General features: G+C 35.2%; 2 protein-coding genes across 7 annotated transcripts in view; one reads left to right on the forward strand and one right to left on the reverse strand.

Moving 5' to 3' along the window:
* Positions 1–20,879, reverse strand: part of Agpat1 (1-Acylglycerol-3-phosphate O-acyltransferase 1) — a 102,112-nt gene that overhangs the window by 22,085 nt on the left and 59,148 nt on the right. For both annotated transcript variants that reach the window (XM_089643446.1, XM_089643444.1), the window contains exon 2: positions 447–1,216. In XM_089643446.1, coding sequence (XP_089499572.1) covers positions 447–643 — 197 coding nt within the window. In that variant the 5' untranslated portion in view covers positions 644–1,216. The remainder of the gene's footprint in view (positions 1–446; positions 1,217–20,879) is intronic.
* Positions 8,775–16,251, forward strand: LOC149414677 (uncharacterized). 5 transcript variants are annotated; one of them, XM_089643172.1, is made up of 8 exons: positions 8,775–10,504; positions 10,606–10,947; positions 11,032–11,482; positions 11,563–11,828; positions 12,060–12,170; positions 12,273–12,480; positions 12,642–12,829; positions 12,925–16,251. In XM_089643172.1, exons 1-8 carry the CDS (start codon positions 9,965–9,967, stop codon positions 13,183–13,185), a joined length of 2,367 nt encoding a protein of 788 aa, XP_089499298.1. In that variant the 5' UTR covers positions 8,775–9,964; the 3' UTR covers positions 13,186–16,251. The 5 variants fall into 5 exon arrangements, with proteins under 5 accessions (XP_089499298.1, XP_089499299.1, XP_089499300.1 ...); XM_089643173.1 differs by having other exon boundaries at positions 12,060–12,184; positions 12,273–12,380; positions 12,642–13,067; XM_089643174.1 differs by having other exon boundaries at positions 12,273–12,380; positions 12,642–13,067.

Genomic DNA, 20,879 nt, shown 5'->3' on the forward strand with positions numbered 1-20,879 from the left:
GTCGAAAATCGCCTTCGCTCTTTCCTACACACTAAATAATAGTGGTTAAAAATGAGCGTAGTGAAAGCGCGCCAATGTAGGTACGCGTGTTGAGTTTGACAAATGATAAAACAGTGGTGACATATGGTGGAAATATGAAAAATATTTTTTTTATTACAAAAAAAACGTTACCGAACAGCAAAGTGGCCATAACATTTTTTACTCCATATATGCTCAGGAATCGCTGGTTAAAGTTTGTTGCGTACGTGCCGATACACCTGTATATGTATTCGAAATGTGAAAGACAAGTAAAGATTTCAGAAAAAGAAGTCAGATTTCGTTTAGTCGTTAATATTTTTTCTTAAACATTTTTCATCAATTGTCCTTGTTCTGATGTGTCCTTTACATAAACCTCCAGCTTCACAAATCCTACAGTTAAGTTACTTAGTAAAATAAAATATACTCACAGGCAGTTTTTCACACTTTTGGGCCTCAGTGCGAAGAATGGAATGCATACAACGGCCAAACACGACGATAGAAAGTAGAAGATGAAGAACTTTGACTGAAACTTGATGGCATTATTCTCTTTGGACAGTAACTGCTTTATGATATAGGCAAAAAGCAACACCAATCCCGCGTACAACACCGTGCAGAGCGAAACCATTTTGGAATCTCAAAAACACGACTTAATTAACATGAAACACTATTATTATTAAGCCTATAATACTGAAATTCTTAGTTAGATGTCGTTTTGTAAACAATTTTGTCACAATTTAAAAAAAATATAATAATTTTGACCACTTCGGCAAATGTTGCCTCCACCGTGCACTGTTTTCTTAGTATGATTTTTGTTTACACAATTTAAAAATAATTTTTTGACCACTTATGAAAAATATTGCGTTCACAGTGCAGCGATATTACTATGTACTTTAAATAAGTATTATTTGAGATCAATTTATAAAATAAATTAATACAGGAATGAGGTAGTGCTTATCGTATTGACTGATTTATAGATAATATTTAATTATTACACGTTATGACTGTAAATTATTATTAATTAATTGATTGATATTTTTGGTATTTATTTAGAAACTTATTGACGTATCAATGATAATAAATATAACATATTATCACAAGTTTTTTTTAAAATTATTCAAATATTTTGTGGGTTATTTAAAAAAAAACAATTGTTGTAGAGATCTTTGCAGATTTTTTCAGGAACTCGAATTCAGGACATCTGAAACAAAATTAAAAACATAGTTAAAATATGCGTCGATATCGATAATAATTGTATTTGGATAATTTATATTGCGATGAATTCCTCCTGAAAGATTATAAAATAGCAAATAAGTCCAAATCAATGTTTAGTTCGGTAGCTTCATCTAGTTTGTATCCATATATACCCCTATGTAATTAATAACAAATCTCTAGACCAGGGATGCTCAACCTAAACCGTTTAGAGGGCCAAATTAAAATATTGCTGAGGTTAGGTGGACCACAAAGAGAATCGGTAGATCTACCGAGATTTCGGCAGTAAAGGCATACCTGCTAACACGAGTAAACAATACAAACAGTTGCTTAAAAGTGTCCGATTAGTCGATTAGTCAATGCTCAGACTATAGTCGTCTCACTGTCACAATAGTGTTAATAAGCATAATAGGTAGGGCTCGGACTCTCGACGGGGGCTTTGATTTATTACTTGACATCTCCAGATATGAATTATTGCGTTTTATATTTTCACAGAATTATTATACAGGGTTTTCCAATAACAGGTGTTATTTTGAATAGCTCGCTATTTCGGTAGATTTACTTTTGAAGCTGTCATTTTTTGACATTTGACAAGTAGAACCTACGCGATTAATAAAAATGGAACGATACACGCTTCAACAACGCATTGAAATTATTAAAATTCACTTGAGTGAATCAAATGCAAATCATCTTTAGTGATGAGGCCCATTTCCACCTCGGTGGCTTCGTCAACAAGCAAAATTGTCGCATCTGGGGCTCGGAAAATCCAAGAGTTATTGTTGAAAAGCCTCTCTATCCTCAACGTGTGACTATTTTCCAAATAGTATTTGGTGCGGTTTATGGTCCGGCGGAAACATTGGACCTTACTTTTTCGAAAATGAGGCTGGAGCAACAGTTACGGTGAATGGATTGCGCTATCGAGAGATGATTAATGATTTTTTATGGCTGATGGTATTGATCTGGACAACGTTTACTTTCAACAAGACGGCGCTACGTGCTACACAAGCAACGAAACCATTGATATTTTACGGTTGAATATCAAAATAACACCTCTTATTGGAAAATCCTGTATTACTGCATCTTCGTTATAAATAAATTTAAAAAGGCATATGTTCAACCCGCGTGCTCGCTGACTCGCTCGAATCTCGGAAAGGAGTGTGAAAGTTAATCATACTTTTAGATAACAATCTCGCGTAAAATAACTGCATAAATAATGTATTGATTAACAATTAAGATATAAAACATATACCTACAACATTTTATGTATTTGTGATAACGGGAATTTTTTGACGAAATATTTTATTATTTTTACGTGAAAACACGGATGTTGCCATTTTCATAAGAATAACGCGAAATTCGACATTCGGGCATATAACGCAAAGTTTCTTGTTTGTCACGTGGATTTTCTAGTATTTTTAAACAACAAAGTAATAGGTATCATACATCTAAATGATTCTTATTAAATATAGGAAGAAGAGGAAGTTCTGGGAAGGAAAAAGGCGGGTAGGAATCTGGGGGACAGTGCGAGGAGTGGGTCGAGAGAGTTCAGATGGAGCGGACAGAGGGTCTTCCGATCCTAGCCGCTACACATTATAGTACTTTCAGGAAAAAAATCTCGTTAAAAAATAAAAAAAATAAAATTCAAATACAGGCACCTCGCACAGTAATATCACTATTCAATCCTCGAAAATAAAATCTGCTTACAAATTGCTGGCTGCTTAAAAAACTTTACTACAAATCCCAAATCGGGTAAACATAAGTCCGGGCTTGTTTACAAAATTTAATATTTTGTTACACTATTTAGTTAGACACTTTTACAAATGTGTTATAATTTACCCACCTAACTCAAATTTACCGTCGCTAAGCCAGGCGGTTCGTTTAAAAACGGACATACAGTTCTGCGAAGAAAAGTTCCACAAGTGCACGGCGGTGCAAATGATTGCTTTACTTTAGAGAACTTTACTTTTCTGCAAAGGGTCGGATTATTTCAATGTGCCCTCTTGATGCCGAAAATATGGTCACGTGGTTTGTTCTAGCTCGTCGAAATGATACCCCAATTTCACTTTAGAGCAAGTCTATGAATTTGGATGTCCTATGACTGCAGCATAAGCATTATAACAGAAAAGTCTCACAATGGGCTGCATTGTAAACCGTTACCTTACTTTATGACTTTACTTTTCTGCGCGGCGGCCTGGAGTGGCGCGCGGTACCGCCGCTCCAAAGTGTACGTGTGGCAGAACCTAATGTATTGTCTGCTCGTGAATTATGAATGCATGTCGCATACTATCAGAGAATTCGATGACCGAAAAAAGGACATGGCATACATTCCTTAAAGTATTCTGATTAGCGATGAGGCATTGTCGAAAAAATATCCGATTGCGAAACTAACTATTTGAAATTTAAATAATAATAAAAATTACGCACAAGAGGCCCAACTGTTCACAGCAAGTGGGACAACGGAATCCACAATTGTTAATGCGAAGGGAGTAGGGAAGGAAAGGATATGAGAAAGTACCTGGCAATTCAGATCTGATGACCATACACGATTAATATATCATTTCAAACAACGTTTTATTTACAATTTACTGACAATAGATACATAGAATATTGGGACACGGTTAATATGCAAATTTTATTTTTAAAAAAACACTATACCAGTTAGATAACATTGAGAAAAAACTGATAATTTGACGTCTTTTCTTCATGCCATTTTTTGACATAATAATATATATTTTTTAATTTAGGCCAGTTTTTTTTTCAAACTTTCACATCAATAACAATGGCCGCCAAGTACATAATCGATTTTTATTTTAACGAAACAACATAGTAACAGGGTAAGTAAATTATGAACATTTGTAAAAGTGTCTTGAATCAATAAGGAAACAAAATATTCGACTCTGAAAATAGAAGAATTTTTTTTTGCCGAATTTGGACTTAGCAAATTTGTTCATAACGTGGCGAGTAATTTGCGCTCCCATGTAAAAATGTCTATTCATTCAAAAGCAGATTTTACTTTTAAGAACTAAATGGTGATATCATAATGCGAGATGCCTATTTACTGTTAGATTGATTTATTGACGAATTTATTGTCGGCTTTCTTCTCTTCGTCCCGCAACTCTTGATTTAACCCCTCGCCTTTAACTTCTCGTCTATTGATATTCATATGTCTGTGCGAAACAACCATTTCCCAAAGAAATTCTTAACTAACTAACCATCACGTCGTTTCCTCGCAGGGGTAGGCAGAGAGGACGGACCGCCAAACAACTCGGTTTTGGCACACACTCCTTGCCTCATTCACATTCATACATCGTCTCATACGTACTCTTCTATTATTCTGACTCTTGACATGGTCCGACTCCATGTCTTCCTCCGGCGTCCTTGACTTCTTGTATCATTCAAATTTATGTCATATATTCTCCTTACACTTCTTTCTTCATTCATTCGCTGTACATGCCCAAACCATCCGAGCATCCCTTTCTTAATCTTACTCATTACGCTGAGATCACCCTTGCATTCTTTGCGGATCCACATACGCCTCAGGGAACTCATTTCTACATAATTCAGTCTACTTTTACCCTTTCTCTGCCAGTTCCATGCCTCACTGCATTTTATCAGGGTAAGTACTAGCACTCCATTATGGACTGCTAGATTCGCCTAACAGATACAAAGTGGGTTTTTATAAGCATGTAGTAACCTTAATCCACTTTTCTGTATATTTACCATAAACACAAATCGTCCCCGTAGAGTAAAAATTCACTAACAAACTGATTCTTTTGATATAATGGGTATTTTGTGGTTGCAATTTTAAATGTCCATTTGAGGATAATAATAAAAGTTTTTTTTTTAAATTATGGTTTTATTCAATAGTTTTTAAGGCTTACTAATATAGAAACTGACAGATAAAATAGATCGTGGAAAGATATACATATAATTACATTGTTTATCAAGCCAAAGAGAGTCGTTTATCTTTGGTGTAAACTTGAAATAATAAAAAATTATCATAGAATTTTAGAATTTATCAAAGTTATTTTTAATTATCTGTAAATGTGTTCATTTTGAAGCTGTCATAAAAACAGAAGCCATTTTAGAAACTAGATAAAATTACCTATTTGACATAAACTTTAATATTTCAAAATTGTAATATTTTAATTTCAAACATGGATATTGTTTTGCAAAAAGCTTTCCACAAATATTTTTACTAAAAACGTCAAAAAATTAAAAAAAAAACACATTCCTTTTATTTAAGCAATAGGAATACACTGCACGCATTAACCAAAATTAAAATGTCTGATGCTTATTATTGACTCATTGTGTTGAGATTGCATACATTTAATCACAATAATCTAAATAAATATGAAAGTAAACGTTGTCCAGATCAATACCATCCAATTCCGGCCATAAAAAATCATTAATCATCTCTCGATCATCCATTCACCGTAACTGTTGCTCCAGCCTCATTTTCGAAAAAGTAAGGTCCAATGACTTCGCCGGACCATAAACCGCACCAAACAGTCACCCGTTGAGGATAGAGAGGCTTTTCAACAATAACTCTCGGGTTTTCCGAGCCCCAGATGCGACAATTTTGCTTGTTGACGAAGCCACCGAGGTGGAAATGGGCCTCATCACTCAAAATGATTTGCATTTGATTCACTCAAGTGAATTTTAATAATTTCAATGCGTTGTTGAAGCTTGTATCGTTCCATTTTTATTAATGGCGTAGTTTCTACTTGTCAAATGTCAAAAAATGACAGCTTCAAAAGTAACATCTATCGAAATAGCGGGCTATTCAAAATAAAACCTCTTATTGGAAAACCCTGCATTATCTTTTTTAAATAAAAATCAAGTGATTTGATATTTATCTTGCTTTAATTTTTATTTCATCAGCTTTAAATAATTATTATCTTAAGTAATAAAATTAAGGATTAAGATTGCTCAGTCATTTATCAGTTATCGACGCTAGCGATCAAATTATTACTATGATATCCGAGATTCATTATTTTATGTACGTTACAATATTCCCAAACGATCCCAATCGTGTGGAGCCAGTGAGACTATGGCATACACAAGTGGGGTATGTTGTGAGGCTGAAGGTGGAGGGAGGGGAAGTACCTGGCTATTCAGATCTGGTCACCAGACACGGCTAAAACCATTTAAAGCAATGTTTCTATTCTGAATTCATAGTCGTACACCAGGGCGATACTGAAAATATCTACGACTCTTTACCGCAAATAAACTAGTAGTCCCGTGAACAAAAAATAGACCTCTCGTCCAAATATACAGTTTATGATTTAATAAATTACCTACTTACAATTTTTTATAAGCTACAGGGTTTTCCAATAATAGGTGTTATTTTGAATAGCCCGCTATTTCGGTAGATGTTACTTTTGAAGCTGTCATTTTTTGACATTTGACAAGTAGAAACTACGCCATTAATAAAAATGGAACGATACACGCTTCAACAACGCATTGAAATTATTAAAATTCACTATAAAAATGGTGAAAATTTGGCAGAGACGGTTCGTAAAACTCGAACATTTTTGGGTCGTCGTGAAGCACCTTGTCGGACCGCAATACAGAAATTGGTGGAAAAATGCGAGCTGTTGGGACAACTTAGTGATGTGAAGAATAAAACCCGTGCACGTCGCTCAAGAACAGCCGAGAATATTGCTGCTGTAGCCGAAAGTGTTGAAGAAAACCCAGGTTTGTCCATTCCTCGTCGTTCTTTGGAATTAGGCATTCCACAAACGTCATTACACCGTATTTTGCATTAAGATTTGTGTCTTTTGGCTTATAAAGTTCAGTTAACACAAGAACTCAAGGCGGCCGATCATTAACAACGTCGTGTCTTTGCTGGTTGGGTCCTTGAAATGCGTGAAAATGATCGAAAAAAAAATTCCATCGAAAAATCATCTTGAGTGATGAGGCCCATTTCCACCTCGGTGGCTTCGTCAACAAGCAAAATTGTCGCATCTGGGGCTCGGAAAACCCAAGAGTTATTGTTGAAAAGCCTCTCTATCCTCAACGTGTGACTGTTTGGTGCGGTTTATGGTCCGGCGGAGTCATTGGACCTTACTTTTTCGAAAATGAGGCTGGAGCAACAGTTACGGTGAATGGATTGCGCTATCGAGAGATGATTAATGATTTTTTATGGCCGGAATTGGATGGTATTGATCTGGACAACGTTTACTTTCAACAAGACGGCGCTACGTGCCACACAAGCAACGAAACCATTGATATTTTACGATTGAATATCAAAATATCACCTCTTATTGGAAAACCCTGTAAGGAACAATACAATATGTCCAAAAAAAATCTCATGTCATTTTTTTTTCAAACTTTCTTCAGGTGGGTTGTTTCCAATGTAATACATTTTCGGCGACCCTTGGGTTGGTACCATAATAAATTGAAAAAGTGCGAAAAAGAAAGTCAATTTTACATTTAAAAAAATAATCTTTACTGAACAAAGTTAGCCATCTAGTCAAAATAATGCTTGCTTGAATAATAATGAGGATTCGGGACGCACAAACAGATTTACAGACAGACGAAATGCAAAACGGTTGCGTTAAAATAGGACTCCGCTATGCTCAGTCAATTATTGCTCCAAAGTCAAGGTTTGTCGATCACTGGGTTAGCCAAATTATTATGCTTTACTTTTTAAGATTTTACGCGAAACTGACCGAGAGAGACGTTATACTTGCGCTAAAATTATCTATAAATAGTAAATTGACTGGTACGCATTTAGTAAATGTTTACATCATTAAAAATGTGCGGAAAAGGTCAGATAATCTTTTTTCTTAGAAAGACAAACATTTCCAGGTTACGAACAGTTACGAATGACCTGACAATATTTATTTTTAGTCCTCCCTATGTTGTGCAATGATAGAAAACTAAGTTAGCGGAGGTAACAACTGGAACAACTGACTAACCAGTCTAACTAATACACGATATATTCCAATATTATAATATGTACTCTACTTCTTGTGAATTGGGTTAGCTGTAAGAAATAGGATGTGCCTATAAGCTACACACTTTGTACTTTCTATATACTTGAATACTTTGTATTCTGTATACATTAACAGCGATGTTTTTTGTGACTTCACGCATTCGCAATATATTGTGTACCACGAACGCCCCGGTTGACAGCTGTTTTATGTTTTCCTGAAATATCTTGACAGATCGTGATTTGTTCATAAAATGGTCAATATTCGTGTAATTCAACATATTTGTGATATTTTTAGTCAGTTTTAGGCAAGTACTTTCTTGTTATGTCGTAAAGTTGGGTAAAACGGTTATTCAAATTGAATTTTATAGTCTATATTTTACAAGAACTTTTTAAAGTTTTTTTTTATAACATAAATGCCTAATGCACGTGTTGGGAACTATGTATCGAAGAAATAAACGTTCTAAAATGTGCAAGCAATGCGTTAAACATTTATTTTTTTAATGTTGTTTCCAGGCAATCAAAAGCAATTTTTTTAAATAATTTTTTTTGAACGAGTTGAAAAATGAGGTGGCAGTTTTCACGTGACAGTGAAACTCCTTAAGGTGAAACAGATGTGACAATTCCCATACAATCTATTTTTCAGCCACATTTGAAAACTACAGATAATATTTTATTTATTTTAGTACCGAAAAATAATACTCGTAATGAGTTTATCGCGAACGAAAATTTCACTGTTCTATCACTTATAATAACCAAGTAATTAAATTAACAAAAGTAATTATTTTATGCGGGCACCGCCAACCGAAATGCTCGAATCCGTGTTAGAAGGAGACAAACATATGTGCGAGCCATATGTTTCACGTGCACGCTATTAGCCCATTCCTACGGTGTTAAAGTGGTCAGTAAATTTGTAGTAAAAATGTCAATTTGCGCGGCTTGATTTGTTATTCTGATAGAATGTTCGTTTTGCTTTTTTACGAATGTTCCAGTATTACTCGTCGCAAGGAACATTTGCGGTTTTGGCACGCAGTAAAAAAGGCAAAATTAACTGTATAATAATTATAGTGAGAGCGGTTGTAATTATTTAGAACTTTCTTAAATCTGTAACTATCACTAGCTAGACGCCCGCCAATTCACATTCTCTCATTCATTCATTCTACAGTCATTGTCTGCCGCGGTTTGAAGTGACTTTTTTCGATTTTGTACAGCATTCCATAAAAATGAGGCGTGCCCTTTATAAGAATCATCAGTATTCCGGGAAAAGAGTGAATCCAAGACTAAGTGCGAACGGGATGAAACGTCAGCACGGCGAATCGGAATACAGGTAAGTATTATGAAATTATTTCAAAATATTTTATTATTTTTTAAATATTTTCTCGGTACCTACCTAACTAACTAACCATCACGCTTGTTATTTTATGACCCATGTCGCTCGTTTGGTATAGGGTGATTCATATTTAATGTTGCTCAAAAATTATACTCCTTTAATGCCTTTATATTATATCTTTTAGTTCCCACAAACACTGGCGCGGAAATAAAGAAAACAAGTGTTCGAATGACGAGACCCCTAAAATTAATTTTTGTGGAGAAATCCCATCCTCGAACATTACGTCTGGGGAACGTGGAGTGAAAACGTATAAAAGCTGTTCAAAACTGTTGCGTGTTGAAGCTACATTTCCATCTACGAGTATATCCGACCAGCCAAATACCACAATCGAAACAGCGGCCACGATAGATGTAAACTGGCCTGCTCTGGACCCCGATTTAGAAAACCATAATCTTATTAAAGAGGTGATGGCGTACAGTGATGATAATGAACATTCAATAAAAGGCAATAGAATTGTGGACATTCAGCACGTCCTGAAGTGGGCGTTCGCTATGTCACAGCATTACTTGAAATGCACGTTCTCCAAAATTGAATTGGTGAAAGAATTGCGTACTGGGTTTCATTCTATTTTTTTTTTTCAATGTAATATGTGTGACACCACATGGAAGCAAACCTCAGAACCCGAACCGGAAAAACTTATCAATAAGTCTTTTGTGTGGGGTACGCTTACAAGTGGCAGCTATTACACCCAAGCTGCTCAAATTCTTAGTGCCATGGATGTCCCAGTAATGTCCGGGTACACATTTAGTAAAATAGAGAGAAATTTGGGCAAATTATGGGAGGGGCATCTCGCAGAACAAATGCGTGAAGCTGGCAAAATGGAGAAGGAAATTGCTATTAAAAAAGGAAATTTCAATGCAGACGGGATACCATCCATCACAGTGTACGTTGATGGAGGCTGGTCCAAAAGGTCGTATGGCCATAACTATAATGCTGCATCCGGAATGGTGAGCATTACATTTTTCTGTAATTTCGATACATAATATTACCTATCAACCTATCACTACTTATTTACTTGCGTGAAATGATTGCTTTTAACTTTTTACAGGCGTGTATCATCGGGAAGGAGACAAAAAAGTGCCTTTACTTAGGTATAAGAAATAAATACTGTTCCATGTGTCATTACTATGACAAAAAAAATATCACTCCAAAAGAGCACGACTGTTACCGTAACTACTCGGGGGCTTCTACCGCAATGGAAACCGACATAGTTGTCGAAGGCTTCCGGCGCAGTCAAGAATTGCATGGTGTGCAATATTTGTCATATATTGGGGATGGTGATTCCTCTGTATATGCAAATCTGCGTAAAAATGTATCTTACGGCGATAAAATAAAAAAAATTGAATGTAAAAATCATGTGGTGAAGAACTATACAAAGGCTCTGTACAAGGTAACTAAAAACCACAAAGATAATTTCGAGACCCATTTCTATTACGATATAATAATTTGAATAATAATGTGTTTTTCTTTTTAGATTCTAGCTAATACTAAACTTCCATTAACGGGAAGGAAATTATTGAAACCTCGGCTTTGTAAGTTAAGTATGTTAGCAAGAAAGATCATAATAAAGAATCACCAAAACCCGCAAATGATGCGAAAAGATCTCAGAAATGGTGTTGTTCACATCTTTGGCGAACATAGTGACTGTGCTTCTTATTACTGTAGGTGGCAAAAGGCAAAGGAAGAGGGCAATACTGCAAGTATCATGGAAGACACAAATCTTTTGCCGGTGATAAAAAAAGAGGCCGTAGTCTGGAGTCAAATTTGCGCAGCCAATGAGGCCATAATAATGAAATCGGATAGGCTATCGACCGAAACAACTAACGTTGCCGAAAATTTGATGAGTCTGCTGGCGAAATTCAATTGTGGGAAGAGAATTTGTTTGACGAAAAGCGGATCTTTCCAACGCAGAGCTCAACTTGCAGGTATTTATGCACTTGTATCTTTATAAATGAAAATCCATTGCAAACATGTTATTACTAAATAGTTCACTTTATTATTACAGGCCTTGCACAATCCTGCGGAAGCAAGTGGCAAACACAGGCTTGGAAAAAAGCCACCTTACGTAGCCCTGGTTTAAATTTTAAAAAACATCTGCAGCGGTTAGAAAAATCTCAAATTCGGCAGAAAGGCTATGTTCGTCGAAGGTTATTTAAAAAACCTGTTGCAAATGCTGACAAGGATTACGGTCCAAAAGCGACAAACCCTCCTCCTCAAATGAACGAGGCAGAATTAAAAGAAGAGTGCGAAGCAAAGTTGAATACATTCCGGGTAATTATTACTATTATTTATATATTTTATTTCCGGGTATTTAGCACTAGTAAATCATTAAATTTGGTCAAAACTAGGTCTGGAAGTATTTTATCATTATAATAAACATACGTTTTATCCCATTATTATATTTTCAAAAAAAGCACACGTAAAAATGATGGTCCGAGATAAGGGGTTTGTTGCTCAAATTATAAATTTACTTTTATATATATATATATAATTTTTTTTCAGCTAAGTGCAGAAGAAATACTTTCTGTCGAATCAAATACAAGAGAGCAATTCGACAGTGAACTTTACAAAACACTGCGGTCGAATCGTCTTACAGCTTCACTATTTGGAATGGTAGCTAACTTAGGGTCATTTGATCATTATTTTCAAGTATATATAATATAATCTACGTATTATATAAGTAATATTTCACTGGTGAATTTCTAATTCTTACAGATATGTAAAAGAAAACCAACAACACCATGCCACAATCACGTTAAAACCATTTTGTACGGTCGTGATTTTGCGACAAAAGATACCATTGAAGGGAAAAAGCAAGAGCCGGTGATTAGAAATTTATTTGAAAAAAAAATCGGCAAGGAAGTTAGGAAATCGGGCCTTTTCATTGACCAGGAATACGGCTTTTTAGCAGCAAGTCCTGATGGTATTATTATATTTTATATAAAAATATGGTATTATTATTAAAAAAAATAATCATATTATTATTTTAACATTTTTATTTTATTTTATCTTATATGTACCATGATCATGGAAGGGGCGTATTGTTGTATTATTTTATGTGTTATTTTATCATTATTATTTCAGGCGTAGTGCAGGGAGAATCTTCACTGGTAGAAATAAAATGTTTTCCATCATTAAAGAGATGGGCGGAAAAATGTAAAATATCCTCTAATATCATGCAGCACGCCATCAGAGAGAAGAAGGATTTTCCAATAAAGTTGGATGAAATGGGTACTCTTCGACTTAATAAAAAACACCATCACTATTATCAGGTGCGTACTGTGCAGTCTGCAATATAAATGACTAAATCAGTAATACGATTAACTTCTTTATTATTTTCTGTTACAATGACATATTCAACCAACAGGTTCAAGGACAATTACGCGTAACACGTTTTCATAAGTGCTACTATGTGGCGCAATCTGAAGCCTCAGAGGACATCTGTGTGGTAGAAGTAGAAGCAGACGAGCCTTTCATCGATGTCATGATGCAGAAACTAATCTCCTTCTACCGAAGTTGCGTCCTGCCGGAATTGGTGTTAGGCAGATATACCGCAGGATACATTTGCCTAGATCCACCACAAATCTTAAATGCCATTAACGAGAAGAAGACAAAAGGAAACAAATAGCGCACCATTTCGATCTGTCATTTACGCAGTTACCGTCCACTAATCACTAATTTGATCACATTAACTTGAGTTTTGAATATTTGGACAAGTAAATACATTAAAAGCATTGATATTTCAATCATTATTACACTGGTATACAAATATATTAGAAAAACCAACAAAAACACTTAAATTCAACATTTTAAAACGGCAAGACTTTGACAGCTGACATTTCACCAATAAAATTTCTCCAAACTGTTTTAAAATCAAAATCATTTATTAAATACAAATAGGAACAGTGACATCTCTTGGCCGTAATGAGAACTATACTTTCATTTTTCAAACAAAGCTAACTGTGGAACGCGGGAATATTTGAAAAAATTTAAAAAAATGTTCTACGAATGGTAGGAAAATCGGTCCAAAAATGGACCGATTTCAAACCTAGAAAAATAAAATCGGTCCAAAAACGGACCGATTTCTTTCCAGTGGTCAAACAGAAAAAACTCCTTTCTCCAGAACAATTTGTGGCCGGGGTGCAAAGTGCAATGCGGAGAGCTATATCCAAGTTTGGATAAACATTACACAGAGATTGTTTCCTCAAAAACTTAAAAAGATTCAGTAATGATGTCGATTCAGGTTTCTCTGCCGTCTTATTGGAGGAAATGTGACTACAAAAGTGTACACATTCCTGAACTAATACGTCTTCTAAATCATTACAGTAATATTGCACAAGAGACTGAGCTTTTTCTGAGACTCTTTGTGTTGAAAGTTCACTCATTCTTGTTAAAAATGAAAAATTTTCTTTAAAGATTACATATGCACCATGTCTTCTCTCTAATTCAGGTTTCAGTCTGTCCAGAATTACCAAAAAGGTGTTGACTCTGAAAGAGTCTCTGGAGGTTGTTTCAATTTCCTCATTTGATGCTTCATCTATGAAGTTTTTTCTCTTAGGGTTCCTCTTACTCTTGTCGCCCTGATATTGCTTAAGTGCGCTCATTTCAATTGCACTTTTTTCGAAAAAAATTTTGCACGTTTTCTCGCTCTGCTATTGTAAATTCGAGAAGAGATCCATAAATATCAGATACCGTCAGTACATCAACAGATGAGTTCTGAATCTGAGCACTCACTTTATTTAATCTGTCCAAAATAGCATTCCAAAATACGATCATAAATGCCGTTTCCAGTTTTTCCAATTTAAGGCGAATTCCCTATGCTTCAATTCGTGGGATGGGTTTCTGTGTAGCGTCATTTTCAATCATTTTTAAAACCGTAAGTACTTCATCCCAGGAATCTCTTACACTTTGACAGGCATCTGCTCTTGCTGACCAACGTGTGAGGTTTACTCTCTTCAGCGTCTTTCGTTTTCCTATTTCATTAGCCAATTTTTTCCAACGATCGGTTGACTTCACAAAGAAAGTATATACCTCTTCCGTCAACATGAAGAAGTGACAGGCTTCTGTGCAAGACTCAGCGGCCGAGGTTCCCAGCAAATTTAATGAATGAGCTGCACAAGGGACGAACATGGCAAGTGGTGCTTGTTCTTGAATTTTGGCTTGTAAACCATTATAAATTCCTGACATGTTCGAGGCATTATCATATGACTGACCCCGGCAGTCTTCTAGATTTATGTTCATCTTTTCTAGCTCTAAAATAATGGCATCAAACATATCTTGAGCCTTGTTTCCTACAGAAGGTAAGAAATAAGAAGGTAAGATATTTAAGAAATCTCTCACATGGCTCTCCATTATTTAAAACATATCTAATCACAAGTGTCAGTTGATCTACGTGTGCTGCATTCGGTGTAGAGTCTACAATTAAAGAAAAGTATTTCGCTTCTTCTATCTCATCACTAATGCATTTCAGTACTTTCTCAGCCATTAAGCAAATGAACTCGTCGCAGACAGTTTTTTTTTTCGTCGCAGACAGTTTTTGATAGGTAGCTAGTAGTTCCAGATCCTTGGTTTGCATGTCTTTCAATATACTTGACTAAAAATGGATCAAACTCTGCTATTAGTTCAAGTAGCATAATGTAATTCCCACTGTGCGGGTCACCAAATTTTTCATTACTTCCTCTGAAAACGAGACCTCTTAATGCCAATCCTTTCATTACAGCAACGATCCTCTTTAAAATGTTCTTCCAATAAGCAATTTCCTCGTTTAGTTGGGCAGTTAGTGAAGATTGAATACAACCGTGAATCAAACCTCTAGATCTTAAAGCGAGAATACAGGACTTATGATTTGGATAGTTTTCGTGTTGAGCTACTCGAATTTCTGCATTTTTCCAATCATTGAAACCTTGCTGGTCAAATTGGGTCCTGTTCTCAATAGATCCAAATGCCAAACAGGGTCCGCAGAATACGGAGCTCAATTGGAATACCAGTACCTTGATCTTCCTTATTACTACTACTCCCACTCCCCGAGTTCTCTTGTGAAATATTTAATGAATCGTTGCTGTTTTCACTTTTTAAAAAAGTTTCTATTTTCCTGATTTTCTGAAAAGCATGTTGTTGTTCATCTTTTTTAATTTTGATATCTTTCTGTACTCAGCACCACTCAGTCGCTTCCTTCCATCACTCATTTTTCGTCAGTATGAATATGAAGTTTTTTGAAAAATCTGTTAAAAGAAAAAAATATATGTAAAATGCCGACTTTTAAAGGTTCTGGACTAGATGACGCTGTAATAAAGGTCATAGACACTCTGAATTTTAATGTTTTTGAAACTTGTAACTTGAGTAATCTTTTTTTTGTTAGCGAGCCGAAATCATTTATTTAGTGTTATCTATCTAGCCCAGCAGAACCAGAATATGTAATAGTATTATTTATTATTGTGTTAACATACTCACCTTTCACACCCCTGTGAACAGAAACTGGAGCGTAATCAAGAACGCACTTCCACTTAACTTAAAATTTGCAACAAACAATGTACAAGAAGTAAAATGTATTCGGACTCGTTACAATCTGGTAGGATATCAAATCGAAGAAAACGTTTCGAGTTGCGACAAGTGCGATGTTTCCGAAATTGACACAAGTATACACACGAAACTGCCGCTTTGCACTGCCGGCCGGCCCGGCGCGCGCGTGATACGGTATTTTTATTTTTTTTTTTATTATCAATATAAAGTTTTTTTACAGGTTTTTTTTTTCGATGTCTGTCTCACTAGGATAAACCTGTGTCGAGACAGACGTATTTGATACATTAAAAATGTTTACATATTTTTCGATACATTAAATATTTCATTACATTAAATGACATTGTGAAAAAGATAGAAAATAATAAATAATAATAATAAATGATACATTTGTTAATCAGCATCTAGTTAGAGTACATACTTATGTAGGGATTTTTATAAAATTTTTGACCATGGATAGAAAAGAAAAAGAAGATAGAAAATAATAAATAATAATAATAAATGATACATTTGTTAATCAGCATCTAGTTAGAGTACATACTTATGTAGGGATTTTTATAAATTTTTTGATATATTATGTGTTCGTACGGGCGGGTAGCGGGGGTGACTGTTACATCACCCACCCCCGATCCACCGCCACCCTTTACCCTTGCCGCCCGGGCAGTAGCATAAATATAAGTAACTATCTAACTAAAGTACTAAGAATTAGCGCCTCTAAAAAATAATATTTATCATCTAATAGTTATAAAACTCTGTCTATCCACAGGGACTTTTTTTGTTTATAATCGCATACACGGCTTACCAAAGCGAGCGAGTGCCGCCCCCTGAACTCTGCCGCCCCTAGGCCGCGGCCTATAAGGCCTATTGATAAATCCAGGACTGCTTCTCTGTGAGAAAGATGATGAATTAATTGGACAAAGTAGACCAATTCAAGCTATCGGACAAAATATTAAAACAAACATTGAAAGAAAAAGGATCTTACAAAAAAAAAGAAATATGGACAGAATATGTGAAAAGAATAAAAAATAAATAAATAAGTAAATAAAAAATCTTTTACTATCGTCGTTCCCGCCAGGCATCGTGAGTTCAATTCCACAGCTGGCTAATTCCTCCATCACGACCCAGGCAACGCTTTCCGCTTACTGTGATGGCAGTTTTACAACTAGTTTATGGACACCGTGTATAAGATATTTGTACAAAAAGTTTTTTTTTTTTCAATCACCTTTCTGCCCTATAAAGGATTTACTATTATTAACATGACATGTTTGTCATTTGTGAAAATAAAATATACCCATTTACAAAATACAAAAAGTTTTTTAATGTGAAAAGGCGACTTCATATGCACACTGTAGGCATCGTCTTTGTGGACACTCATAATATTACGACGCACGTGGCGAGCTGATTTCAAAACAATGCCTATAATATTATTTATATGCGAGATGATGTTACGAGAGCTTGTGCATATGACAAATTTGTTTCTCCGTCTGGCAATTCTAACCACTTCGTTGGTTTGATGAATGCGCCCCATAGAAATGTAAGAAAAAGTGTAACCTTTTGACTTATTCGCGAAATATTTGTGAGCAAGTAACCGCGCGAATACATGGTTACTATGTAGGTATATACCTACATCGCTTGGTATGATTATGTCCATTTAGCAAAAGCAGCCTTTAAAAAAAAGGTCCAGTTAACGCCAGCTCCCGGCACACATACCGTTGTTCCTAGCCGGCTCCTTTTATAAATTATTTAATCTTCCCAGGCATTGATTTAGTTTAGTGAATTGAACAAACCTCTATCTCGTGTCTCTTTCATACTCATGCGAAACATCGTAAATTTTTTGAAATGGAGTCTTTTTCGCAAATGGTTTTGGTTGGGTAAATAAAAATTTCCTGTACCAACGCGCGCGGAGCTGCGTGAAATGTCTTTTGCACGTATTTTTTGCAATGAAATTGTGCATTTTTCAGCCGTTTTCTACGATTATGTAATTATAGGTACCATAAAAAATTTATACAGATTAATATTACTTATATACGTTCGCAAACCAATAATTCATCTCAATATTATAAAGCATAACGTGTTAAAAGTGTTTTATTAGACGATATTGAAAATAACACCATCTATCGGCGTAAAGTTTCGAAAAATGTTTTGAGATGGCCCTTAAGGCGATGCACTACGTCGTGTAATATTTTAAATTGAGCCGCTATCAATAACAACCCTTGCGTAGATGGCGATAAGGTTTAAATTCCCGCTTAACACCATGGGGAGGGGAGGATTCACAATCGGAATGTTGAATTGGCTAACTGATTACTTAACCGTGTTCGATGACCAGATCTGAATAGCGGGCAGCTCTTCCCCACCCCCTTAACCTCCCAACTCCCGTCAGTGTCGCAACATACCGCGATAGTAATTGTTGGACCTCTCGTGGGCAAGTACAAAAATACATGCAGAATTCGGGTCTAATCTGTTTCCTATACTGAACAGAAAATAACTAGAAGTTGGTCTATACCGATTTTTTCGACCTTTCAAATTCTCGGTCCAAGAAAACCAAATAAATTAAAGATCAATTAGTACAAGAGAACATTTCGATATTTCAAAATCAATTATTTCTCCAGAATTAAGAACTAAATTCACGTTCTTTGAACATAAGGACACGCCCCATTTATTTATTTATTTTTTAAACCCAAATAGCTAACGTTGTTATTCTATCTCAATAAGCTAACCATTCGACTATTTGACGAACATTTTTTTGAAGTCCAATTTTTTTTATCCTTTTTTTTAGTAGGAAAATAGAGAATTATGAGGTTATAATTTAAAAACAAATAATAGCAAAAACTTGTACGTAATCAAGTTAAGTACTAAATGGCATCCAAAAGTGTCATTAATACTAATTTTCTCTTAATAATAAATGAAAACTAAACAATAATCTTTACCACCATCTTGAAACAAAAATGGAAAGTGCAAACAAATTTACAGCTTTGCTAGGCTCAATCAATCTAAAAACAATACATTTTTTAGATAAATTTAATCTTTTAACATAATTTCACCTTCATTTGCCTTTGACATAGTGAACAGAAAATATATAAACCAACGATGACAACTGAACTAACCAGTCAACATATAACGTATCACTAGATATATCATAAACAAAAGAAATTAAGACTAGAACCGACTAAACACAAACTCCTTCGCAAATAATCTGACACGAGACGAATACTCTCGGTAGAAGCATTCAAAAGAGACAGGTAGATTTGCATTTCATGCTCGTCATTTTGACGAACGTTAGCCGACGGGGGTTAAATACTTTGTTATATTTTATTTTTAGGGTACCACTTACAAGTTCGTTTGCATTACATGTGTAATCAGACATTTTTATTTACTTAATGGAGTTGTACCCATGAACGTACGAGTAGATAATCACTTTACACGTGTGCTATAGTATAAGTAGAATGAATAATGTTTGAATAGAATTCTAGAGAGATAAAATCAGTTTAGCAAATAGGATAACGAAAAATGTAAGTATTATTTCGCGTTTGTAAAACGAAGAAGATAAATATCACTCTGATTATTTTTTGGGTTACTATGTTGTGTTGCGCTTCACCCTTCTTTAGCCAATGTTTCGGATAGCGTAACGCCGCCCGAAATATTGGCTGAAGAATAAGGAAGCGCAACACGGCAAAATAACCCAAAAAATAATCACGATAACATTTTTGGCTGTGAAAATGTAAAATTATATCAGCAGATAACATTATATTTATGTACATTGCATAGAATAAAGAATAAATCTAGAAGTGCTTTCCATACAAACTTGAATGGAAATAATATTCCATTTAGCCCAACAGCCCAGTGCTCTGTCTTATTTACTCATACATCGGAATTTAAGCCTCGATTAGGCATATATTTGAATCACGAAACATGCCTACAAGGCAATTTTTGTGTTAATCTTTATTCTATGGAATATCTGACTTAAAATAATTAGCAACTAGCACTACAATTTTTTCGCTTCAGGAAGGAATTAGAAATGAAAAAACACAAATTGGCGTAATTATAGTTGACGCGAAAAGCAGATACTTAAGGTTTTGTATTGGTGTAACCTTATATATATATATCTACACTTTCGGCAGCGGTATCATAGCGAAGCGTTACTGAGAAACAGCTTTTTGTTTTGCTTAAGTGTTGTTGTTGCTACATGTTGTTGTTTGCGAAAAAGGGATGACGATCATCAAACAGTATGTTTTTTTAAATTATTTAAAAAAATAACATTTTCGAATAACAAATTCGAAACATGCTGTATGCAAGCGATTAATCTGTTCTGTGTTCGAGTCATATTGACATTACATTTCAAATAATATAAGAACATCCTAGAATATTCCAAATTAGAAATTAGAAATGAACGCCATCACAAAAATTACATCAAATTTCTTTAGATTTTTATAAATATAGAATCTTCCCCCCTAACCTAACCTAACCTAACCACAATCAAAATCAATATCAATCACCGTCTACTAAGAAACCCGGAAACTTTCCATATTCCTTTTTAAAGAACCAAGTTAACTTTCTCCTAACCTCTTGTGCGAATGTTTCGACTACATTAACGTCATCTGTAGTGGCTAAAGGCGGCGATACACATGCCTGTAAAGTGGACCAGTAGCTTGCATGCAAGCTACTGGCATGTGCAAGCTACTGGCGCAATGAGAATACACATGCAAGTTAAACTTGCATGCCAGTTGCGTCCTTGCATGCCTGTATTTGCAAGACGTATACACATGCCAGTCACTAGACAGTACGTGTCTCAAATCACTCTGAGACTGA

The sequence above is a fragment of the Hesperophylax consimilis genome, chromosome 19, assembly GCF_061612785.1.
Source record: "Hesperophylax consimilis isolate HC1 chromosome 19, BYU_Hcon_1.0, whole genome shotgun sequence".
Taxonomy (NCBI): domain Eukaryota; kingdom Metazoa; phylum Arthropoda; class Insecta; order Trichoptera; family Limnephilidae; genus Hesperophylax; species Hesperophylax consimilis.